The following is a 27,034-nucleotide window of genomic DNA, read 5'->3' on the forward strand; positions in this document are numbered from 1 at the left end:
CGTAAACAGGCTTCAAAATAATGCGGAAAACCACCCAATCTGGCAACAGCAAGCTGCCTGTGACGCGTACGCGCCTGTCACCCCTGGCTGTCGCACTAAAATATAAATATACTAAATATATCAGACTCCTCACAAGAAACAATGTGGAACCGCGGAACCGGCGAGCATTGAATGAATGAATGAATTAGTAGGGACGAAGCCGAGAGCAGCTGCAGCAGCACTCAGAGTGAGACTCTACGGCAGGGGTGGGGAACCTCCGGCCTCCGGCCGTATACGGCCCGCAAGACAATTTGGTACGGCCCTCGAGGTAATTTATAAACAAACGTAAAAAATGAAAGAAATCTAGACCGCAAAAAAATTAAACAAGCGAGTGCCTGTTTTTCCTGGCCAAGGTCAGGGTCCTTGAACACAACACGAGCCTAACGTGTCATCACGTGGTATATGTCTCGACTGACAGGGGTGCAGTTCTGACGGAGAGCACCAGAACGCCACTCCAGCACTTCAGAAATTGCAGTACCGATAAGTCCATACACATGCCGCAGTTTCTGCGTGTCTGTGTCTTTAGTTGAAAGCCCAGTGGCGATCTGCTCATCGGTCATACTGATCAGACAGTCAATAACTGTGTTGTTATCATTATCATCTGGTTAGCTAGCTATGCTAACGAATATAAGAAGCTTTGTCTACAACCAGTGAGGTAAAGGCACATCTTTATATGATCATTATAGTTATAAAAAAAATAAGAGAATAAAGTAAACAGGTATAAAATACTATATGACAGTTATTAATAAAGAAGAATACAGTTTGAAAGGGGAGTGATTTGTCAAATACCCATAAATTAAAAGAAAATCTGCTTACAGTTGTGTTTGGGTGTTGAGAGATGTGTCCATAGATCTCCTAATGTTGCTCTCAAAGTACAACAAATCTTCCCAGGGGAGCATGCCCCCCGGACCCCTCTAGAGGAGGTTAGGTCCCCCCCCCACTTAAACCATGTTCACATGGATAGGAAACTAAATACATTTGCACACATCTTGTGTCCATATCTTTCTGTGTTGGTGGTCACGCCACACCCTGCACGTGCATGCATACGGGAGTCATGGTGAGATATCTGGATTCAGAGGTTGCTTTTTCTTTGCACAGAATGAAATGAATGGGCTGTGATTTTAGTTTTTTTAAGCAGAGGTCAATAACTTGTACGGCCCTCTGAGGATATTGTAAACATTGAAATGGCCCATTAACATCATACAGGAGACAAATAATAGCTCGCAGCAACGTATTGAAAAAAGAACTATGAACTATAAATTAGTTCATTTTTGAAACCATGAACTTTAGTTCAATATTTTGAATTATGAACTATGAACTGAACTAGTTCATTTTAAAATATGTGAACTGTGAACTGAACTAGTTCATGTAGAAAGTGAACTTTCCCAACACTGCCAGTCTCAGTTGTTAACAGATTTAGTTTGGCTTAAGACTAAAGACTTTCATCAGAGCATTGTGAGGCAATATCCATCTTTTCCTGCTTTGAATCGGGTAACACCACAATGCATGGGGGTGTGTTTGCCACATGACACATTGGCTCATCTAGTCTTGATTAACAACTTGGCATCAAGGGCTGTTCTGGTCAAATAGCAGTCTATTGTGTCAATGTGCATACAGGCCCGAGACACATTACATTAGGTTGTCTTCAGATAATATAAAGATCATTATTTATAAATAGAGTCTTATTTAAGTCTCTGTGATAATATAACATCTACTTACAGGCTTGAAATGAGTGCTCTAAAAATCTGAGCTAAGTATCGCACTAGAGTAGGAAGTTAATATGTAGGTGGCACAGTGTACCGTGAAATTACAACTTTATGGGGGCTGATATTGCACATATTCACGGATTCTCTGTTTAACTTTATGACTGTATAGTACCTTAAAAAAAACATTATTGCAGTTAGTTACCTGTAGCATTTTATTCTGGTCTATTAAATAGGCTCCTACTGTAACTGTTTCTTAGTTATGAGTGAAATAAAACATCTATACTTGAAGGAAAAGTTTAAAAGTGGTCACAGCTGCTGTCTCAGGTCAACACGGGTCCCGCCACCTTTCTGACACTCATCACTTCTGTCCAATACATCCACATGATTTGACACAATCAGACAGTATTCGGTTCAGATTGCAGGATTGTTTACAAGAGGAGCTATCTCAGCTGACTGGCCTCACGACTCAAGCTCTGCAAGTGTGTTTCCATGGTAACCAAGTATAGTATTGAGGAGAGGAGCAACGAGTGAGAGACACTGAAGCTAACCCTGAGCAATGTCTCCTCTCAATTCGATCCTCTCCCTGTCTGTTATTTCTTTCAGCTGTGGGTTGAATACTCGTCAGAGCCATGGTGTGCCCGTTACAGTTTTAATAGCCTTAAAAAAAAGGTGTGTTGACAATATTTCTGCCAATACAACTTTGTTTGTAATTCATTAAGATTCATGTACAGCTACAACTCAGCAAAGATGAACACATAATTGATTTATATTTCAAAATGTCTCCAGGTAATGAAAGATGTTCTGATACCACTTGGCACCCAATGAAACAATCTTAGACAGTAACAAATAAGTGGACATTGTCACCTTGACGTCACACATTGATTTGTGGACTACCCTTTTATAGCCTCTAGTTTGGCATTCATCTTGGTTTTTGGACATTGCCAACTTTTTGGACCAGAGAGACAAGAGAGGGTGGAGTTAAGTACAACCAAATTGTAATCAAAACACTTTAAGGTGGTTGTAAACGGGACATTTTTAGGCAACTTTTCTATTTACTATAATGAAGTGAAAAGGATTTGTTTTAAGACAAACAACACCCAAATCGGACGAGGTCTGGTCGCGATATGTCAATCACAAGTTAGCCACGCCTTAAAGCACACACTGCTTTGTCTTTAATTGTATTTAAAATGAGACAATATTGTCCTAAATGACCATCATAGGCTACTGTATTAAAAACATGTAAACTACTAATTGAGACCATAACCGCAAATGTTCTTTCAGATAATAAACCAAGTGAGATGCACGGACATTTTCTCATAGCCTTTTATACAATCTGGCCCGACATACTGAGTTTCACATGAAGGTAACGAGTTATTTATCTAAAGTATGTATCAAGCTTACGCTAGATCCTCAACTGCATAGTGAATGTGAAGTGAAAGTATACATTGGAAGCACTGAAGGACCTAATGATCTGATGTTACTGTTGTCATGCACTTTTGGCAGTGATGGATTCGTTCATTTCCAAACTGAACAGCAAATGTTTCTCTGAAGACAGCATTTCTAGGAACATATGAAAAAGCTGATTTGTATATTTCTCAGTTGTGGTGCATGATAGGGGAAAACTTGGGTGTCAAATAGATTCAGTGTTAAAGACGCTGAATAAATGGTGAGTGTGTGTTTTGGGTGTGAATGTTAGCCGTGGCATCAGTGGCATCATGCCTGGACAGAGTGGAGGGCATTATCACTAGAGTCACCTGGGACACAATCAGCAATCAGGCAATCGGAACACAAAGTTCCAGCTGAACTTAACAGACACCACGCATAATTAAACAGGAATCAGAATGCAGAGTTTCTCTTGTAATGTCATGTAATGTCTTGTCTTTTATCTGGACCCTGAGTCTGTAATAAAGTTTTCAGTCATTCATTCATTCATTCTTGCAATTCACATGTTTGCATGCAACCGATCACACGGTCTGACAGATAATTGAATCATCTCACACACTCAATATAGTTAACCACGCAATCCTATTGAATCATAAATATGTGTGCATCCATCGGATTATTTCACATAATTCCACTGCCGAGCTTCTGAGAAGGATGCTGTTTTTAAAACAGAGCACAACTTGCCTTGAAGGGGAAGCTTAAGGGTGAAAAACAAAGGATATCTCTACTTCCATTGCCCTGATTTAATATTTATGAATAAAACAGTGCAAAGTAAGCCTGCACTGCTTTTTTTTTACGCATTTCCTGGAATGCAGAGGGGTCTTTAAATGTTGAGGTGGTTACATAATTGGCAATGCAAGGTCATGCATTCAACCAGCAGCCGATAACAGCCTCAGTGGCAAGTACACATTCAACAGGGGATCAGACTGTCACCAGGGAAAAACACCTGGACCCGGAGCTCAAACCTCTAAAAACCCACTCAGTTAAAAAAAGAAAAAGAAAGTACAATCAGTACAACATGGCTCTTTGGTTACATCTAGTGGCAGTCACGGAGAAATACATGCAAGTGTGTCTCACGCTACTTAAAGATCTCCTATCATGTTCTTTTTAGGCATATATTATGAGTCTCATATATAAAAAACACGTTTATGATGCGTTTTGCTAAAAATAACAAACAGATCATCCATTTTAGACATCTCTCATGTACCCCCGTTTTTAGATATTTGGGTACGGAGGAAAAGAGAGAGGGTTTTGTTTTCTGACACTTTGTGAGTTCCCTTACACACCAGGGACACACATTTATGTATAAAAGTGCATTTTGCATGATAGGAGACCTTTGAATGTACATGTTATAAGAAATGTTAATAGGCAGCCTCCCAGTGTTTCTTATATCTACTGTTGGAGCACCACCCAATGGCGGTGGTGGAAGGTTCACCTCTGCTCCGCGCGTCCCTTGATGACTGATGAGCTAGTCAAATTTACAAAAGAAGGAACTCAAAGCACCAGGATAGAGGTTAAACAATAATCTGTTTTAATGGTAAAAGCAACAATACAATACAGAGGGCTCTGCAATAGTACCAAATACAGAGCGCTCCGGGCTCAATTCCTACCACTGTGTGATATACGTACCACGACAGCCAGTCAGGAAAACAGCGCCGACTGTAACAATGTTACAGTTTTTAAACACATCCTGTGGGAGGGGTTGTGTCGGTGGCTGCTCCCTAGCTATTTGTTATTAGCGATTTCACTTCTGGGCGGGCTAGCCAGTGAGTTGGCAGTTCTCCATTGGCCAGTTTCACTTCTGGGCAAACCCTAGACCGTGAGCTGGTAGTTCTCCATTGGCCAGTTTCACTTCTGGGCGGGCCCTAGACCGTGAGTCAGCAGTTGTTAACTCCATCTGTTTTGCCCCCTCTCCTTACTGTGTGTGCGTGTGCGTGTGTGTGTCTGCCCTCAGGCAGTCCCACAACAATGCTTTGGAGCAGTGCTTCTCAAAGCGTGGTCCGTGAGCGCCCCCTAATGGTCCGTGAGTATATTGGTAACATTTCACATTTGAAATAAATAAATACATTTAAGTTTTCCGCACTCTCGCGGGAATATCTCCGTAATGGAACGAGCTTAAGTTTCAAATTCTATTGCATGATAAAGCCCAGGGCAACACCTTCGTCACACATGTTGTCACTTGTTTGTACCATTTTCAGGCGATTTATAATCTGTTCGAGAAAAACGATGTGTTTTGGGATATTTGTGGAGTTAGGGGGTCCCTGTTTTTTTATTGGTTAAGTGGTCCTTGGTATGAAAAAGTTTGCGAAACACTGCTTTGGAGTCATGACAGAACACACACCCATTCCCCTTTAATGCACACACATCTGTTTAAGCCAACTACTCCAAAATGTTGTGGCAATTTAGTACTTATAACATGAAAGAATAAAACAGAGAGAAATCAATAAAACACAAACACAGATAGATATAGTTGAGCAGTAATTATAGCCATGTTTTCCAAATAGTAGAACTTTACAGCAGGTTTTAACGCACACTCATTTCATCATGCAGCCCCTCACACAAATGTCACCTGCTTTCCTCTCTGAAAGCTATGCTTGTTATAGGTTTAAACGTCCTTGTCTTATGAGATCTTTAGGATTAGTTAACTAACAAAGGTTAACTGTTCCCATACCCTAAGGCCTTCTTTGAACTTCCTTCCACCTCGAAGTCAGCTCACTTAGAATGAATGCATCTATTGATAATTCAGAAGGACCATTGTCTCTCTAACTGTGTGACTCACATCATCTCATGGCTTTTTCAAATATCTGGAAACTGTAATTAAAGCATAGTTACATTCTGAGAAGGTCCAAGAATTGACATAATATTTCCTTCTTGTATTAATTTAAGCTTTCTAGATCATACAGAAAACTCTTACAGACAACCTACTGAGTTCTGCCTTTGAAAGCCCAAAATGACTTTCTGAAAAATACTTTAACGGGTAATCATTCAACTCAAGGCAGAGATCACAGGCTGGACTGTAACTTACCTACTCACAAATAGCCAAAAACACACCTTCTGATTATTAACAAGGCAAGTGGAATAAAAGACCATTTGTGCTAAATCTACTTCTACTAAAAATGGGACATTATAGGAATATTTAATATAAAAAAAACTCTATATTTAAGAGGAAAAAATGGACTTGTCCATCCAAGTTTTAACACATGAATATATATAAAAACACATATATTAGATGACATTAAAAATGAATATACCAGAAATACGCTATACTAAAGTTTCTGCTTAATACGTTATTTTAATACTTCACTACCTAACATTTTACACTGAGGGTTCAATGCCTCCAACTGTAGTTACATAATTTCATTTCTAGACCTCTAAGATATGTGATGTGCCAAATTCTACCTGCACCTTGTGCTTGTGTAACAAATACAACACTATATCAGGAGCATTAAAGTTAGTTAATTCATCATGGAACCATATTAGTTATTACTGTACGCAGAGTGTTGTATCAGCAGTCAGTAAATAGCAGCAGTTATTGAAACAGAGGAGTAATTAGTAAGATAAATTATGGTTATGTATGACAACATGGGATTTCTGCATTTTACACAATCTATGATCTGGGAACAATGGTAAAAACAATGATGATCCAACAATGAAAAAGGTGTTTTTCACAGGGAAACACTCAAATATGACTCAATTCAAATAATTACTTATAATAACAAAACACAACAGAATACAGTATCACATTGCTTCCTATGCGTTCGCTGAGTCAAAAAGTAATGGCACTTCAATGCTGCACCCTTGAGGCAGACATAAACATTGTTCTGCAATCTAAAGCCAGCCATTCTGAAAAGTACACTCAATAGAAAAGCAAAAACCTGTGCCTTTGATAGACACTTCCCATTTTCCACTGTCATCTATAGTTATTTCAAGAATGACATTCCATTTAATACGTTTGATTTGATGGTTTCTATTTCCTATCATATCATAAGCAATGATGTATAACATTAAATTACTTGCATGATTTATGAGAACAGAAAAACAGAAATGCAGGTTTTAAAGAGGTGTACTGTACTGTAAAGCACTTTGTACATCCGTGTTGAGAAGGGTGCTATATAAATAAAGTTTTACTTACTTACTTACAAATTATGCTCATTTTCAGGTTCATATTTGTATTTTGATCCTCTACTGGGACATGTTTACATGCTTTAATGTTAAAAAGGGTCTTTATTTTTCTTATACTGCCTGTGCTGTTGAGGGGAATGTAAGCCTTTGTAGACCATGTACATGCACAACACCTATATAAACACACTACAGCCAAGGGAAAACCCCAAAAGGCATAATAGGTCCTCTTTAACAATAAAAGGTCAATACAGCAACATTGCATTAGCTATATTAAAGGTGGGGTAGGTCATTTTGGAGAAACCAGCTCGAGTGTGCTAGAATTTGAAAATACACAGCCGGAAAAATCTGCCACTTCCTCACAGAGCCCCTCCTCCAACACACACGAACGCGCACATGACCAATGAGGGCACGAGATAAGTTTGTGCGAGATGGAAGGCTGACAGGCAGGTAGGCCATCCAGTTACTTTAGCCGGGCCGGCTCAGATGATTGGTCGTGCTTTTTACAGTACTACTGTACGGCTTCCACAGATGACATTTTTTTATAGATTTGTTGTCAAAGCACTTCAGATATTCATTGCTATCGGGATGTTAAGAGCATTCCATGGAATATAACAAAAAGTGTATCTCTAGCCGCTTTCTCAAACTTACCTACCCCACCTTTAAATGGTGTGTAATCCATGTAAACATAAACTGTAGTAATATTTATTCTGCATTTCATTAAATGCATGTCTCAGATAGAGTCATGATAAGTATACCGCTGCTGTACTACAGTACAGTCCTGGGTGTTTTCTCCTGTTACTGGGCAATGTTACGGTGTTAACTGTAATTATGCCTCTGTGACCATTGTATGATATTTCTTAAGGAATGGTTAGGGGTGAGGTAAACAGACTTTAAGGTCAAACAGAAAATGTTTGGCTTTGCCCGTCCCTTAAATTTGTCTTGTAAAGTTTGACACACCTCGATGTGTCCTAGCTCTCATGTAAATACAATACAAATGGAAAGAGAAAGAACCAACGAAGACGGGAATGTTTTTACTTTAAAGAAAGTTTGTTTTTTTAAACTGTCTGACTCACGGTGTGTTTATGGAAGCTCCCACACAGAAGCAAATGAGTTAGGAGGAGCGAGGTGACAAGTCTTCTCAGTAGTCGATAACACCATAAAGACTTCTTATATGGCCCTGATTTTATAGATGTATTTCTTAAAGGTGGGGTAGTTAAGTTTGAGAAACCAGCTTCAGTGTGCTAGAATTTGAAAATACACAGCTGGAAAAAACCTGCCACTTCCTTATAGAGCCCCTCCTCCAACACACACGAACGTGCACATGACCAATGATGAGGGCACGAGATAAGTTTGTGCACAGATGGAAGGCTGACAGGCAGGTAGGCCATCCAGTTACTTTAGCCGGGCCGGCTCAGATGATTGGTCGTGCTTTTTACAGTACTACGGCTTCCACAGATGACATTTCTTTATGGATTTTTTGTCAAAGCACTTAAGATATTCATTGCTATCGGGATGTTAAGAGCATTCCATGGAATATAACACAAAGTGTATCTCGAGCCGGTTTCTCAAACTTACCTACCCCACCTTTAAAGCCTAGTGTGTTAATGTTAATGTACTGGATATATTGTACGTTTTTAAATATGTTGTGTAGGATTGTAAAACTGAAATTAATAAGCTAAACTACATCTAAAACATTTTTGCAAAAGAGTGAAAGAGTAAAATGTCAGCACAAGGCAAGGCAAGTTTATTTATATAGCACCTTTCAACACAAGGCAATTCAAAGTGCTTTAGAAAAATAAAAGACATTAAGAAAATGGCATTTAAAACAGTCGCACCAACTGTTTGATACTTTAAAATATGACAGCTAGATCTATAAGAGACAGACAAGGATCTATTTATCATGTAGACATTCTTTTTTTGCATTAATCAAACTAGAATTTATAAAACTGTAAATCATAACTTCAATCGGATGATTCAGTCTCAGTTCTCCCTCTTATTTCATCAGGAGTCATCATTTTTTACCCTCCTCGTTGTCCAAATCCTCAGAGATCGAAGGTGCATCTCTATTGAAATAAATAATAATCACTATTAGTATTGTTGAAATTGACAGGCCGTTTTAGTACAAACAAATACTGCTCCAATCCACAAATACTGAATACAGTTCACACCCATGCCTGTCGGCTGGAGGCTTTATCATCCTTGACACACTACTCAACATGGTAGAAATCAGTTGGGACTGCCTCATTTATCTATATTAATCAAAAATGTAAAATGAATGTTCTTATTGTACAGCTAGAGTAAACGTGAGGACTTACCACAGATCTGTCCTTTCCAAAAGAGCATGTCAGCCATTTCATGTACTCTTCTCGCACAACCCAAAACAATTCAATGCCATTCAAAATACACAAAACTACAAACTGAAGTATTACATAAAATATACCTGATCTAAAGAACACATGCTAAAATATCCACCATATCAAAAGTTAAATATCATCTTAGCTCTTCTGTTTCCCAAATGCAAATGAATGTTTATTGAATTAATATAAGTTAAATTATATTTTCAAGAATTCAAGAACGATCAAGCTAAAGACTACCTCCTTGTTGAGTGCACAGTGGACGATGAAGAGGAAGGTGCCCTGCTGGGAATTAAGAATTCAGAAGAGGACCCGGAAGCAAAGGTTTAACTGGTAGAGACCCAGCATCCAGGTACAGCCCAGTATGACGAACTGGGCCAAGATCTTTAACACAATCAACCTGTTAAGAATAAGAAAGTTCTTCAACATTCAGAACATTTCTGATCTTTATTTCTTTGCAATCTGGGTCTCAGACTAGAGTAGCAAGGAACAACATCTAATTGAGCTTAATGAGGGGGGGGGAAGTGGAGTGTGGAACATTACACCCTTTTCACCCTCAATGACCGCCATCTTGGCTTACCAACAGAAGTTAGTGGCTCTGGTCAGCGATCCTAACATATGGTGAGGCACAATTTGAGACAACAAAGCCCAAGTTACATTTCTAAAATTACCCCAGTGTTTACAGGCTAGCCTACAACATGGCAGTGTATCAGGAAGTTTATGCATTTGGATCAGTCTATGATTTGGATCCAGCAATAGTGCTCTCTCTTGTGTGCAGGTGAAAAAAAGTTATTGTGAAAGTTCTCAATTTGATAGACAAATTTAACACTTTTCAACCCCTCACTTATTTATACTTCCTTGTTAGTTTCACTTTGCCTCTAATTCCACCACAGTGATACATGAGATAAATCACTCATGTGGTGTAGAAAATGAAAAGGGCAAATATGTCATTGTGTTGCCCAGCAATCAATTACTCTTCACTAGAAATTCAGACGGGCATTGAGGGCATTTCAACAATATTGTCAATAATTAGTGCATGCTGACTTGTTTCTCAGTTACCTACAAATTGGTATTCAGCTAGCTAAAAAAGGTCTACAAGTTATAATTGGTAAGGTTATAACTAGGGCAAGTTACATTTAAAGAATACATCAGGCTGAGCTAAATTAATCTATATTGAAATGAATGGGATGGGATATGTGATATACTCACTGAGGATAACAATCACAGGGCCTGTTAAAGCCCAGATGAAATGTTGCTTCCTAGAAAGCCAGCACCTGAAACAGAATCGAACAATTCAACATAGATGCTGTCCAACAGGAGAATATGAATTCATAACATATTGTGATTTTGATAACATTTTATTTAAGGCAGATGCTATTTACACCCGTGTGTCCATAATAGCTAACAAGGCTATTTACACTCAGGTGTCCATAGCTAACAATGCTATTTACACCCATGTATGTGTCCATAGCTAACAATGCTATTTACAACCGGGTGTCCATAGCTAAAAAAACTATTTACACCCGGGCTACACGTTAGATACTGTTACGTCTAATCTGCTCTTCACATATCCCATGAGTTAAAATGGGGTCAAAGTGCATGAAATAGGATCATATTTTACTGAAGGTCAATATGTAAGTAGCACCAAAATGCAGATACAACATTTATCATTTGCATAGGCCTATTACTATTTTGCATTATTGTTAGCTTATTTTATCACATGTCATTAAAGCTTTCATACATTGACAAGAAACAACAATAAGTCACTCCCTACAAGTGACAATGTCCCATACTGCAGTGGCTGTAATTAAAAGGTTTATACAAGTCGATTTCTCCAGGACAGAGGGTCACACTCACACCTCACATTAAATTGCACGTCTACCAAAAGCCCGCCCTTTTTATCTGAAATAGAACACGCAGCAAAGGAGAGGATTTTCTTTAGTGAGTGCAAAAACAGTGACAGAAGTTAATGGCAGTAAAATGTTTGATACAAAGCCATATAATAAACAACTTTGCAGACTGCTAGTGTTAGCATCATAGGCGGCGCGTGAGGCTCAGGTTTAGGAAGGCTAAATAACTTTTTTTACCTGACGCTGCCCGCGTCCGGCGTCTATAGAAAAGAGATCAACTCAGTGAAAGCACCGCCTGCTCACCAATCAGAGCTCAGTGTGCGGAGTTGAAATCTATCAAGTCATATTACAGGATAAAGGAAATACAGAACAACTGCCGTATGCAGGGGAGACACCGACGTGTCGCACTTATCATTCATATCACATCATCAATCAGATCATCGATCATATAATATCATAATATATCATATTTCCTTATCTGAGTCAACTTCTTGAGCCGTATCTGGCCGTGCAACACTTTCAGTGTCACATAGCCTACTGTATGCAGAAGTATTATCTTAAAGGTGGGGTAGGTAAGTTTGAGAAACCGGCTCGAGATACACTTTTTGTTATATTCCATGGAATGCTCTTAACATCCGATAGCAATGAATATCTGAAGTGCTTTGACAAAAAATCGATTAAAAAAGGTCATCTGTGGAAGCCGTAATACTGTAAAAAGCACGACCAATCATCTGAGCCGGCTAAAATAACTGGAGGGCCTACCTGCCTGTCAGCCTTCCATCGGGGCACAAACTTATCTCGTGCCCTCATTGGTCATGTGCGCGTTCGTGTGTGTTGGAGGAGGGGCTCTATAAGGAAGTGGCAGATTTGTTCCAGCTGTGTATTTTCAAATTCTAGCGCACTCGAGCTGGTTTCTCCAAAATTACCTACCCCACCTTTAAGCAACACATTAAGTTTACGAAACACTCAATAATTAAATAATTAACATAATTACATTTGAGTTAAGTCATCACTCGTGTCTTAGATGAGGCAGTGATATCATAAACCTGTTAATGTAGGCCTACGCATTAAAACACTGTAGTTTATTTATAGTGTATTTTTTAATCAGCTGTTCTGTATTGCAGGTGCAACTATGTGGCTGTTTGAAGTTTAACTTCTTCATATTTGTCTATTATTATAGTTTCATTTTCATTAATGAAGTATGACGCTGCGCTGACCAGTACGCTTGTCCATGTTTGTGATTGGTCAAATGTTGCTAGCCCCGCCCCTTGAACGCGCTCTCAGCCGGAGAGGGAAACCCTGGGTTGATTTACTGAGTGTTGATAACCAGCGTCGTAGGACCGCTTAGCGAGATCTCGTTTGTTAGGGTTAGTGAAGATAACTCAAACTTATCCAGGGTCTGTTGAACTGGCTTCGTAGTAAAGTTTACTGGTGGCTGCATAGCAGCGCTAATGTCAAAGACACAAACATTATACATTATATTTTTATTTTACCAGGATGCAGTGACACAAATATTTGGGAAGGCTTAGCCTTCCCTAGCCTACAGTACCCGCCGCCCCTGGTTAGCATGCTAGCCAGTTTATCGCTAACTTAACCCAAGTCCTTTCCCATGCAACTAAATTTGACAACTTGACATAAGAATGACTTGTGGGTTGTCATTATCCTAAAAGCAATTGCGTATAATTTGTCAGGTCTAATACATGCTGTCTTTTTTTTCTAAACCAGAAGCTTTCAACATCTGAAGTGGGCCTCCACACGCGGGCTCAAAACTGTTTTTAGGGAGGCCCAGTGTATGCTAGTGATAAAAACATACACACATTTAAAAAGATCACATTGAATAGAATAGGTATGATTTGGTAAATAGGAGTGCCGTCTAGACGTTTTTAGAATGTTTTCGAGGCTCTCATCAAAGCCATATGAAAACATGAATTCACTCACAGAAGACAAACAAGCAGGTAGAGCAGTTCATTATCCATGGGCTCACAGAACAGTCATTTTAAGTTGACCATGTGACCTCATGTTCTTCTTTGCACAAACACAGCAAACCGGTAAATGACGACACACAGCTTTTGTTTCATACATCATCAGTCAAACAGTAAGTTAAATACGTTTTCCTTAAGTCATTCTGGTGTATTTTTCTTCGACTTACCAGTGATGTGCTGTTGTTGTGGAGGACATCTTGGCCAGAGCAAAAGTTTCTCTTCATTAAGCAGAACTCTTAAATACAGGAAGTGTCCAATCAGAATGTACCAAGTAAATGTCACATGATGGGGGGATTGGGATTTGCAGTCTGAAGATTGTGTTCATTTGTTTAGTCATGATTAGCTTTTTGGGAGCTTGTGTTTTAATGTGAATAATTAACACAATATTGATACTAACAGATGTGTTTTCCTTTGTGTATTTGAAATGTAGGTGGGGTTGCTTGTCTTTGTGTTACCCAAGTTTTTTTTTTTAAATGGTCTGATCTTTCATTGAATATGTTCCCCTTTGTCTTTTTTTGTGAGATTTGTTTAGTCTCTTCATTCTTGTTAAGTTAATTTTAAGATAGCATAGTCTGAATCAAGTTCTTTTGATATACATCTTTTTTTTTGCCAAGAACTCTATTACATTTATTACGGGACGGGTAGCGCAGTGGTCTGTGCGTTTGATTATCAGATCAAGGGGGCGTTGGGGAACTCAAGTTCGAAACCCGCTCCCGCCCCACTGCGTCAGGCCGTTGTGTCCTTGGGCAAGACACTTCACCCGAATTTGCTCCTGTGGGTATTGTCCACAGTACATGACCATTACATGTATGTATGATCTGTATGTGTAATGTGTATTTGTAAAGCGCTTTGAGAGTCATTGATAAAGCGCTATAATAAATATAAGGATTATTATTATTACGAAGTGTTTGTGAAACACAACTTTATTTTTAACTCAGTCTACTGCAAGGGGTTTTCCACAAATGAAATGTATTAGCCGGAGAATGCCTTTATACATATCCTGTATGTGCAGGTAAGGGGTGTCGAAGCAGTCGGTTTATTTCAGTAAAAAAACTGGCAAAACTCAGATTTAACAGAGATTTATTATGGACTCAAAACAATATAATGTCATAAGACAAAGTTCTTAAAATACACACATTATTTCACAAATATATGTTGTCATGCAGCAACCAGAACACCCACTTGTGCTAAGGAAAAGTTTCAAATAACAGCAACTTCTCTACACTTATGCTACTAAAAGCATGTACGTTTGGTCAAAAATAAATAGCGATGAGCCTTGTCACAAACATGCAGCTGTTCACTTCACAATTGAGTGATTGAAATCAGATTGTATTAGCTTTTATATTAGAAAGTTGCTAAAGCTATTGTACATGTTTGCCTATACAGTATTACTAAACAGAAACATATTTTTTAAGCAGAGGAAAATAATTGCCATGAATAATAGTAGCTGAGGCAGACACACACAAGCATATATACATTTGATGACTTTCATGCCCGACCACAACAATGATTACAACAATAAAACATAATTAGTTACTAATGGTTCAGAGTGGGTAAGGCTTGCATTTCTTCTCTCTGTCTTCCATTGCTCCTTTCTCATTCTCACTCCATCACCATTAGCTTGTTTAACCTTCAGCCTTGTCAAAGTCTTCGGAGACTGATAGTGCATCTCTCTGTAAAAAAAATCATTAAATAAATGCTAAACATTGCAGGACATTTGACATAAATCTTTATACAGATCGGTGAAATACAAGACTTTCTGAAAAATGTCTTGTATACATAGATTCACATTATGCAGTAAAACCAGGTTCATTTAGGACATTGTTTAGGATTGTTTTGTCACTTTATCACACTATATTTTGCATTTTTTATTTTGATTGTCATTTAATAGCTACAAAGACACCTCAAAAAGACAAAAAGGTATACTAAAATCAGAGGTGGAAGAAGTTATTTTACTCAAGAAAAGTAGCAACATCACATTTTTTCTGCTGCTGAATATCCTAACCTATTATAGTATATTAAACAAAATCTGTAAAGTAACTTAAGCTGTCGAATAATTGCAGTGGAGTAAAAAGTACAATATTGGATTAAATTGGAGTAAAAGTATAAAGTATCATGAAAATACTCAGGTAAAGTACAAGTACCTCAAAATTATACTGAAGTACAGTACTTGAATAAATGTACCTTAATGCATTTCACCACTGACTAAAAGAAATGCAAACGTTTCATGTTGTTAAAGTAGTATCATGCATTGTTGTTGTGTTATTTAAACTTACCACAGATCCTCCTTGTTTTTCTTTATTGAAAGAACAGGTCAGCCATTTAATGTATTCATCTCTAACCTAGAAAACACAATGAAATACAACTTGTTAAGCGTTATTGCTACCAAAAAGAAATATGGCTGTTTGTATTGACTTCATTGTTAGTAGTTGTGCACTATGAAGGAAAATGGTATCAGTCATCTGCATTCAGAGCGTACCTCCTTGTTGAGCAGGCAGTGGACAACGAAGAGGAAGGTGCCCTGCTGGGAGTTAAGAATGATGAAGAGGACCTGGAAGAAGAGGTTGGACTGGTACAGGCCCAGAATCCAGGTACAGCCCAGTATGACAAACTGGGCTACAATCTTGAACAGAATCAGCCTACAAACAATGCGAATTGAATGAGCTTTTATGTTAAGAATTGTGGAAACTGAATTTTTAACACTTTTTACGTTGCCACTTCCTCTATCATTTGGCCAACTTTACATAACAAAGTATACATACATTAAGGATAGAATATTCAATTGTTAATCCGCATAAGACTATGAAAAACATTCAAATGGACATTATTTATATACTGTCAGATATGGTTATACTGTAATTACAATATATACGAATTGTCACATTCAACTGACTGTTTTTATCTTTCATATCTATGCAAAGCCAACCTTGAACATATACACTGTACATACGTGGTGTCTTTAGACTGAGAAACGCCGCTCTTCATGTTGACCAGGGTGGCTCTCAGACTCCATAGAGTAGCAAGGAACAATATCCAATTGAGCTTCAAGAAAAAAAAGATGAGTCCACAGCTGGAAAAGACTACTCTTTATTGACTACCACTGCTTAACCTTTTCAATGTCAGATTTCTGGCTAATCACTGCATGTTCCAGGGACATTAACTGTGTGGCTCCCCATCAACAATTATAACTTACAAGTTACAACTATGATGGGATACTCACTGCAAGGATAAGGATCACAGGGCCTGTTAAAGCCCAGTTGAAATTGCGCGTCCTAGAGAGCCAGCACCTGAAACAGAATCAAACAAACAATCCATGCAACATAGATGCTGTCCTATGGGAGAATATGAATTTATTTATTACTGTTTGTCTCACTCACACTTCTGCCGCAGTTGCACCATATCCGTCTGAATATATCACTGCTGAAACACCCACAATCACAAAGGGAACACCGTAGCCAATCGCAAAGAGAATTGGCTTGGGGAGGCCATCTCTCTGGATGACCTGCACCTTGGTGAGTCTCCGCACCAACAGGTGAAGCTGTAGTGCCTCCAGCAGCATCCACACAAAACCTGCTACAATTAAGAAGTGCAGGAGCCCCGCCATGACGGTGCAGGCCAGCTGTGGAGACACAAGTAGTACCGTGAAAACAAAGTGAAATTGACCTCAGCAAAGGAGGGTTCAGGTAATACATGTCTGAAAGACCTTATCAAGTATGTTTTTAATAAAGAGTTCCTATTATTTTGGGGAGGGTTTTTTCTTTCCTGTAGTGTGTTATAAAGGTGTTTGTCCATGATAATAGTCTGCATCGGCTAAAATCCCAATGTTCACACATTTTGTACATTATTATCTAAGGGGCAGGACATCTCTAAGCGCTTGACCAATCACAACAGACCGGGCCAGCTAACCAATCAGAGCAGATTGGGCTCTGGTTTCAGACAGAGGGTGAAATAAGGTGCTGCAGGTACAGGCAGTATGAGAAAAATAAAGCATTTTCTCTACAGTAAAGCATGTACACTTGTCACAGTAGAGGCACAAAATATGAACCTGAAAATGAGCATAATAGGGCCACTTTAGAACAAAATCAATTGCATTTTGTCTTACTGTACCTCTTCATCAGTATATTTGTCATTCCACAGCAGCAGCAGATGGGAGAAGAAGAGGCAGATGCAGAGGTTAAGACGGGCGGTGTTGTTGATCTTGGGGTTCCAGCTACACAGGAGGAAAGTGAAGATGGCCAAACCAAAGAAAAATAATCCGACAGTCACGCAGATTCTGTTTAGCCACTCTAAGAAAGGATTTGGTGGTGCCGGCTGAAAAGACAAAGCACACAGGCAAACGCATGCTGCGATCAAACTGGCCTTATGTGGGGGAACCTGTATTAGCAAATGTACCCCCACACACCAATCATTAAAGGTCACCTATTATGCAAAATCCACTTTTTCATGTCTTTTCTACATCAACACGTGTCCCCTCTGTGTAAAGAGATTCTGAACGTTTCAGGAAAAAAGATTCGCTCACTTTTTGTCCTGATCCATTTATAAAAAACCTGTCTGAAAATGAGCTGATTTTGGCCACTTTATGATGTCATAACGATTTGTTTGGCTTGTGTAACCATTAGCCAATCACAGACCAAGGTAACCCCCCCCCATCTTATCACCTGAATCTCCTCTAGAGCACCATTGTGTTCTTTTTAACCAAATATCTCTCAGAGGGGCGTGGGGAGGGGCTCCTTATTTTCATCTAAAGTAACAGACAGAGAATCAGCACTTTTGAAACAGGGCTGAAACAGAGGGGATTATGGGATGCTACAATGATCTGTTTGGTGTTTGGAGCCAAACACTTCAGAGACATGTTTTATATATCGGAGACCTATAATATATTGATGAGAAACAGTATAATAGGGGACCTTTAATACCTCCCCAATCTGCATGATGAAAAACATCTATTATGATTTTGACATTGGCAACAATATTTGACTATACACAAAAAAACCTGACATACATCCTCAATCTGCATGATGAGGGCGAATGTGGATAGGTGGGAGCAGCTGCACACCGTGTAGTTTTCATTGGTGTATGCAACCCAACAGCCCTCCACTGACCAACTCATCGTGTCTTCCCCTATCGTCTCCTCTGTTTTCTCCTCCCAGTAGACACAGGTCATCAAACCATTTTCAGGTGCTGTCTGATGAAACCATTGAAAGATTTTAAGATATGTTGAAAGATATCATGTTGTATCTTATCTTAAAAGGCAGGTGGATGGATCAACTGGGAATCACCTTCTTATGTTGGATGGTGAAGTTGACAGGCTCGGTGAGGTTGGTGTTGTTCATTGACATTAAGATGGCAGTCATGACATCCGAGTACATCTCTGTCTGGTTCTCTGTTTTAAAGTATTGATGGCTAAGAAGACTCTCCATCCCATTTAATGTGATGAAGGCAACTGATGCAGAACCTGGAAGTGGCCACAAAGTGAATGGGATCACTTACAACACAATATTTAGTTTTTTTGCATGTTTTAGCCCATTTCACAAAATCAACATTAATAATTGTTAGCCATTTTCCAATAGCTCTTTGTTTTTGAATTGTGAATGTCTTTTTTCCCATGGATAAACTGACACAGATTTTCTTCAGTTTATATACTGTGTCAGGTCGACTTAAAAATGAATCTAACTAATGAATGCAGAATTAAAACATACATATGACAGACTAAAGTTAAGTTATCTGTACGTTTTTATACAAGGACAACATTATCATGTATTTTATATAGGGTTGCTAAATTCCGGGAATTTTCAAAGATGGAAACTCTCCATGGGAATTTATGGGAATAAACTGGGAATTTTCTAAATTGAAGGTTGGCTCTTCATAGGGAACTTCAATATAGTTTGGGAAAGTATATTTTAGCATAATATTGACTAAAACAAACAGATGCCATTCAAGTACACTTGAATATACATGCCATAGCACACTGCTTACTGCATGGCTATTGAGACCACACCCCCACAGGCACTGTGCATTCCTCCATCACATGCACAGATGAGTAATATTTAACTCAACATTCCTGTTTTCGTTCTTCAATGAAACAAATAATTGTTCAATCAAATAATTAAAACTTGACCTGTTCTACTTAAAAAAAAAACTTAACTTAACTTCCCATGGAAACTTTCCGGAAATGTTCTGCCCCTTTGCAACCCTAATTTTATACCTGTGTTATTCATGTTAATTTGATTATGATTTTTTTTGGTGCCATTTTATAATATAATAATTGTATAATTTCCACTGCACTATTTCTTAATGCTCTTAATGTCTTTCAGTTTTGTAAAGCACTTTGAATGGCTTTGTGTTGAAAGGTGCTATATGAATACAATGGCTTTGCCTTGCCTTGTATTATTTGTATCAACTATTTAATGACAAGCTTTTTTCTCACCATTGTTGTTGTTGGCCAGATCTTCCAGGTTGATCTCCATGGTGTTATTGTTGGCTGAGAGAGAACTAATCCCTACATCGTGGACTTCAGGCCCGATACTTTCTAGACTTAATTCTAACACACAGGTTAGTCTTTAGAATTAGATTAGATTGATTTTATATCCACCCAGTTCATATAGACAACAGTAAATATCTTAACTAAGATTAACATTCCTTACCCACTGTTTCAGTCTTCACATTAGTCTTGGTTTGGTTCACCACTGGCTGCACCATTGCCGCTACTAAACGGTCTGAGATGCCCAGGATCACACTGCCAGTCTTTCCGTCTCCTGCGCTACTCACCGTGCTTGACCTCCTTAACCTGCTTGACTTAACACGTGGTCCAACACCTGACACCTCCTGCAAAAATAATACATAAATATTTCAATAACTCGCCTGCCAGATAATGCAAACTGAGAGTAAGATTAAAGCCTGATATACACTGAACAAAAATATAAACGCAACACTTTTGTTTTTGCTCCCATTTTTCATGAGATGAACACAAAATAACCATTTATCTCAAATATTGTTCACAAATCTGAAAAGATCTGTGATAGTGAGCACTTCTCCTTTGCCGAGATAATCCATTCCACCTCACAGGTGTGGCATATCAAGATGCTGATTATTGCACAGGTGTGCCTTAGGCTGGCCACAATAAAAGGCCACTCTGAAACGTGCAGTTTTGCTTTATTGGGGGGGTCTGGGGGGGTCCGAAAACCAGTCAGTATCTGGTGTGAGGGGTAGGATTAGGGTTAGGGTTAGGGTAATGTTGTGAATCGAGTGGCCCATGGTGGTGGTGGGGTTATGGTATGGGCAGGCGTATGTTATGGATGACAAACACAGGCCACTCGATTCACAACATTACCCTAACCCTAACCCTACCCCTACCCCTACCCCTACCGCTCACACCAGATACTGCCTGGTTTTCGGACCCCCCCAGACCCCCTCAATAAAGCAAAACTGCACGTTTCAGAGTGGCCTTTTATTGTGGCCAGCCTAAGGCACACCTGTGCAATAATCATGCTGTCTAATCAGCATCTTGATATGCCACACCTGTGAGGTGGGATGGATTATCTCGGCAAAGGAGAAGTGCTCACTATCACAGATTTTTTCAGATTTGTGAACAATATTTGAGAGAAATGGTTATTTTGTGTATATAGAAAATGTTTTAGATCTTTGAGTTCATCTCATGAAAAATGGGAGCAAAAACAAAAGTGTTGCGTTTATATTTTTGTTCAGTGTAGATGCACAATTGTTAGCAGAAATACCATGGATGCTGCGAAGCTGTTTGTCACAGTCTGTAGAGAAAGCACACGAAAAAGGAAGGAAAATAAAGATGTTGATGCAGTGTCATCCATGCGCATCTAATTTCAAAGCCATGTACAATGGTAGAATCACATAAATAGCTAAATTCTTAATCGTTAATTGTAGGACTAATAACATAACCTTCTATACATTAATATTGTAAAGTGAATTATCTATCATAAAAGTAAATGTTCAAGGCTTTCTTGGAGAGTACCAGCACTCTTGTTTTTACTTACCGCTGGTGGTAAAAAGCCGCCTACATGTTCTTTCAACTGGTCGTCCATGTTGCCAAGAAAAGCTCTCTCTTTTGTTTGTCCCTACAAGAAATACACAAATGTCACCTCACCACTGCTTTTCTTAGCTTCAATGGGTTTTTAAGTGTATTCAAACATTGAAATAGTTTGGGATATTTGGTTTTCACACCTTCTTAAACAAAATCAACATAGCCCATTAGCCAATGAACTAACTTATTTCTATATATCACTTTTTCTATACAAACAAATTAAATTATATATATTCAATTCAAAGACTTTTGAGAAGATTACATTTTTGAAATATGATCATTGCAGCGTTCTCACATCTGCATTTTGTATTACTATTGGTTTAGTATGTCGGTGGTGAATGGCACAAGCTTTACATCCATCTAAAATGTATTGTACATACTTAATACTGATGAAACAAGTGTGGCATATTTGACTGAGGCATCTGCAATTCCAATTACATTTTAACAAAATCCTACAACACAAGTAAGAAGACAGTGCCACTTTGTTGGCGATATTTACCTCTGGGGGTTTTATTTCTTCTACAAAGCTCTCAATAGCTGTTGAACGAAACGAGACAAACAATCAGTAATTAAGCACATCAGGATTTGGCAGTGTGCTGTTAATACTGTAAATGGATCAATCCTCAGCTCACTTTGACAATATGTGAATCCGACTGTCCAAACAATTCCAGTTGAAGGGAATAATCCATCAGGACAAGAACAATAAAAGGTCCCCAGTACATTAGTGCACACAGTGTCTTTACCACATATACCAGGGTTCTCATAGCACTCATCTATATCTGTTGTTAGAGAGAGAAAACACAGTTAGACACTTAATAGTAAAGATATATGATAACAAAATCAGACTTAAAGTGATGTGTGCACACACACCTGTGCATGGGTTATTATAGCTGGCAATCACAGCTAGCTTATTGAGTCGAAAACCATGGAAGCAGTGGCAGAAGTAAGAACCGATGGAGTTTGTGCAGTTGGAATAGGGACCACAGATCGGGGGAACTTTGGCACACTCAACAATATCTGCCAGTCAAACAACACACAAATGAAGCAATCATCCAGTCAGCTTTGTATGGGACAATTGAGTTGCAATTTTCCATCTGCTTTTAGATCCTGAAAAACATCATTTCAAATACCGATACAGATGTTGGTCAAGCTGGGTTCTGCAGCTGGGTCAGTCGGTGCGTACCCCACTCGACATTCACAGGTATAAGCTCCGGGAGTGTTAGTGCAAATAGATTCAGGACCACAGATGGTGATGTTTAAACACTCATCAATATCTGAGGAAGCAATGGTTAACACAGTAAGCGTTAAATTGTGAAAATACAAGAAATGAATGGGAATAAAGTGATTTCATTACAAAATAAAAGCAATGAAAAGGGGTTTTAACAAAGAAATACATAACTCAAAGTTCATAAGTAGAACCATGTTTTACTTTAAAATAACGTAGCCTATCTGGTGATGGTGAGGGCTGGAGTGAAATCAGGTACTTGAGTCTTGTTCTTGAATCCAGTAAACACTAACTACTGTTAAGGTGAGCATCTTAGAGGTGCATTGCAATACATTTATTTATGTTCTTTTTGTTGGTGGTATCATATTTTTTTTACACATTTTCTGGATTCATTACATTTAGCACTGACCTTGGCAATCAGGTGTTGCTTCAGTTACAAGCTCGTAACCATCATGGCATTCACACGCATAACTTCCCACGTTGTTGGTACAGGTACCCGGTCCACAGATTTCATCGCAACACTCGTCATAATCTATAAAGCAGAACAAGCAACTGTAATCCATGTTTGTATATCAGCCTGAAAAATGTAATGTCATTGCATCTCATTACTGACGGGGACACGTTTTTTAAATGACACCTGTGCATGGGTTGGTCCCTGAAGCTGGTGAAGTTCTGTTTGTTGCAATGTATCCAACCCAACAGGTACATGTGTATGCCCCTATGATGTTGGTACAATTTGAGTAAGAACCACAAGTGCCTGAAGTCTTCAGGCACTCATCACTATCTGACAAGAGAAATCAGGAGTTAAAATTGGGAAATATATGACATGCTCACGGAATGCAGACTGTAAGTTTCTATGAAACCTCTTAATGAACTTTCATCAAAACTAAATGCAAAGAGACAGTTACTGTATAGCCATAATAAATCACACTGTGATTAAGTGCATTTTAGATTTGATAAATCTGCTTACCAGCACAACCATATGAATCTGGTGTGGGGAGGTGTCCAGGGGGGATTTCATACCCAGCAACACAGACACACCCTCCAGTATCTGTGCACTCAGCTAGTGGTCCACAGGAATCCGACATACACTTAGAATGATCTAAAATAGATATGCCACACACACACACACACACACACACACACACACACACACACACACACACACACACACACACACACACACACCAAGATTTAATTAGGTATTTTTTAACTATAGTTAGCAGCATACGGGACATGTCTTCACCCAAATATAAAGGCAAGGATGAAGATGAGTTATCCTCATTACTTACAGGTTGCATAACCTGCAATAATGGTGACTGGTTTAGCTGTTGGTTTATATATGTAGAATCCTTCAGGACAGATGGTCATGCTCATGGTAATAGTATGACTACTACAAATTTCAAATGATTCATACGCGACCCCGTCTGTTGGAGTTGGAGTTACAGTTGTTGGATATGCAAATATAATAAAAATGGCGTAGGTGAAACCAGCGCGAGGGCCTCGAGTGCAGCTTTTTATGACTTGGTCTCCACCGATTCCAGTGAAGCGCCACCATTTCCCAGTAAGAGCTGTATCATTCTTTGGGTACCCGGGAAAGGTAGTTGATTCAAATAAGTGGTTGCGCCATGTTTCAGTTATGTTTGTGTATCCATCACAAGAACCTGTGTGAAACAGCAAAATGTATATCAATAGTATATAACACAAATGTGCAGTATTTCATCTATAACAAAGTCTTTATATCTGATGTTTAAAATTGAACATAATTCTTACCAGTTGGAAAAGTACAATTGCCGAGGGTGAAAAGGGAACCTTTAAAGCAAAAAGACATAAGTATTGTTTTTAGTATATAGTTTATAGTATAAGTCTTTTTATTTCATTATAGTGTACAATAATCAATGCTATTGCATTTACATTGTAATACCACTGTACACTCACTACACTCCCCCCTCCCTCCCTCCACCCGCATATGCCCACACAGGCAAAACCAAAACATGCTTATCAAGAGAACTTAAACAACAGAGCCATGAAAATAAACATAAAAAGGAAAAAACAAAACAAAGCAAAAACATCAAAATAAAACAAACAAATAATTATACAATACAGCGACAATGTAGACAATGACAACATCACAACTAGTATTTCCGGCCGTCAGGACAAATAGCCACAGAATGCACCATTCCATCACTGGTCATATCTCAGATATATTTTCCAAATAAGAAAACAATGGCAACCACAGAGCTTGAAAAATATGTCCACGATTATATTTTTCCAATGTCATTTTCTCCAGAGGTAAAAAATGTGTTATCAATGAAAAGTTTAAATGTTGGAGGACGTGCATTCTTCCAGAATAAAAGTATACATTTCTTGGCAAAATATGTTATTGTGATTAGTATTCTGTAATGTTTGGGATTCAGTTTAAAGTTTGGCATGTCATTTGACAGGAAAAAACATGGATTTAGGCTAATTTCGATGTCTAAAACGGCTTTTGTGAAAACGTGAATCGAATCCCACAAATGTTTCAAGAGATCACAATCCCAAAACAGATGTTCCTTCTTTTATTTTACATCTCGGACATTTTGGAGAGTTTTCTTTGGAAATGTTATGCATCTTTATGGGTGTGAAGTAAAATGTGTTGATACATTTAAAGTTTGCTTCTTTGCTTTTATTGCTTGTGAATGGAAAGTGTATTCTTTCACAAATATTCAGCCAAGTAGTTTCATCTATCTGCATCCCTAAGTCCTTTTCCCAGACCTTTTTTAAAGTTAGAAAGGATGACTGAGCTCTTTTAGAAAAAAGTGCATTAAATTCACTAATTTTACCTTTGATCGTGCTCGATGACATCAATATCTCCTCCTCTTCTAACAATCCCGATCTCAATGTATTGCTTTTGATAATTGATTGGATCACGTTCCTAATTTGCATGCATCTGAAAAAAATCCTTATTTGAAATGTCATATTCTGCTCTTAAATCATTAATGATTCCAATGTTATATCTTTATGAGACAAATATTTAAATTGCTTTATACCTGATTTCGTTCATGTTTATATTGATTGGCAACAAATATTTGCTAAGATCAGGATTGTTCAAAATAGGAGAAAAGATTGAAATACCTGAGTTAACATGAACTTTTTTTGTACAGTCCCTCCAGGCTAAAAGTGTATTGACCACTGTAAAACATTTGGCCATATTTTTCACCTTATTGAAGTCTTTAACAAATATAAGAGTTTCCACTGGCAACGGGTCAAAGACATTGGCTTCTATCTGAACCCATAGTGAATCCTTTCTTCCCAGAGACCAAGATAGTACATTTCTTAATTGAGCTGACCAGAAGTAGTGTTGAAAGTTGGGAAGACCAAGACCACCCATAGTTTCTGGTTTCATAAGAGTAATTAACTTGATTCTTGGTTTTTTATTACACCAGATACATTTTGAGATGTGTCTATTGAGAGATTTAAAATAGTCAGCGGATAAATAGCATGGTAACATTTGAAAAAGAAAATGACATCTCGGTAGAATATTCATTTTTATGACATTGATTCTTCCTAGCAGTGATATTGGTAATGTGGACCATTTAGATAAATCCTGTTTGATTTTGTCAATGAGTGGATTGTAATTCTCTTTAAACAGATTATCCAGGTGTGGTGTTATATTTATTCCTAAGTATTTAAAGCCACCTGGTGACAAATTAAAAGAACAAGACTTTTCCAAATTTGCTGTTGGCGTCATATTTAAGAAACAAGCATTCGATTTCTTAAAATTAATTTATATCCTGAGTATCTTCCAAATTGCTCTATCGTGTCGTGCAGTGTGGTACTGAATGTTCTGGGTCTGTTAAGTAAAGAATGATATCGTCAGCATACAGAGAATTTTGTGTTCACCGTTAATCTTCACTCCTTTAATACTTATGTTGTCTCGCACACATGACGCCAGCGGTTCAATCACAATAGCAAAAAGCAAAGGTGACAGAGGACATCTCTGTCTTGTCCCCCTTGTTAGTGGAAAAACATCTGAGGAACTGCAGTTAGTGATAACTGCTGCTTTAGGATTTTTATAAATTGATTTGACCCACTCTATGAGAGCCCATATTTAGTCAGGTCAAAATAGCAAAAAGAAAATTCTAAATTCTCAACCCTGTCAAAAGCCTTCTCGGCATCTAAAGAAAGAAGCAGAGATGGCTTCTGACCGGTGTCCAAATGGTTTATAATATTCAAAAGTCTCCTTATATTATCAGAAGAATATCTGCCCTTGACAAAACC

General features: G+C 38.4%; 1 protein-coding gene and 1 long non-coding RNA gene across 2 annotated transcripts; both read right to left on the minus strand.

Moving 5' to 3' along the window:
• Window positions 1–8,860: 8,860 nt before the first annotated feature.
• On the minus strand, window positions 8,861–13,725 carry LOC117450575 (uncharacterized). Its single transcript, XR_004552586.2, has 4 exons — window positions 13,664–13,725; window positions 10,874–10,938; window positions 9,905–10,064; window positions 8,861–9,373 (listed from the first exon to the last, which is right to left on the minus strand). It is a non-coding gene; the product is annotated as an uncharacterized lncRNA (long non-coding RNA).
• A 953-nt stretch (window positions 13,726–14,678) lies between these two features.
• LOC117451613 (adhesion G protein-coupled receptor E2-like) lies at window positions 14,679–24,151 on the minus strand. The gene is made up of 21 exons (XM_034090007.2): window positions 24,067–24,151; window positions 23,745–23,876; window positions 23,412–23,558; window positions 23,184–23,306; window positions 22,680–22,823; window positions 22,420–22,566; window positions 22,182–22,328; window positions 22,049–22,086; window positions 21,503–21,583; window positions 21,230–21,259; window positions 20,141–20,321; window positions 19,924–20,037; window positions 18,776–18,951; window positions 18,499–18,681; window positions 17,604–17,807; window positions 16,874–17,115; window positions 16,717–16,783; window positions 16,447–16,538; window positions 15,976–16,135; window positions 15,773–15,838; window positions 14,679–15,169 (listed from the first exon to the last, which is right to left on the minus strand). Exons 1-21 carry the CDS (start codon window positions 24,149–24,151, stop codon window positions 15,122–15,124), a joined length of 2,607 nt encoding a protein of 868 aa, XP_033945898.1. The 3' UTR covers window positions 14,679–15,121.
• Window positions 24,152–27,034: the final 2,883 nt, after the last annotated feature.

The sequence above is a fragment of the Pseudochaenichthys georgianus genome, chromosome 8 (assembly GCF_902827115.2).
Source record: "Pseudochaenichthys georgianus chromosome 8, fPseGeo1.2, whole genome shotgun sequence".
NCBI lineage: Eukaryota > Metazoa > Chordata > Actinopteri > Perciformes > Channichthyidae > Pseudochaenichthys > Pseudochaenichthys georgianus.

What these genes read in the sequence shown, in the direction of transcription:
- LOC117451613 (XM_034090007.2), bottom strand. Translation starts at nt 24,151, where the DNA reads ATGAGCATGACCATCTGTCCTGAAGGATTCTACATATATAAACCAACA. An exon ending in GCGGCTTTTTACCACCAGCG is followed by an intron (nt 21,260 to 21,502) that starts GTAAGTAAAAAC and finishes CTTTCTCTACAG; the next exon opens with ACTGTGACAAACAGCTTCGC. An exon ending in GGTGCAACTGCGGCAGAAGT is followed by an intron (nt 16,784 to 16,873) that starts GTGAGTGAGACA and finishes ATTCTGTTTCAG; the next exon opens with GTGCTGGCTCTCTAGGACGC.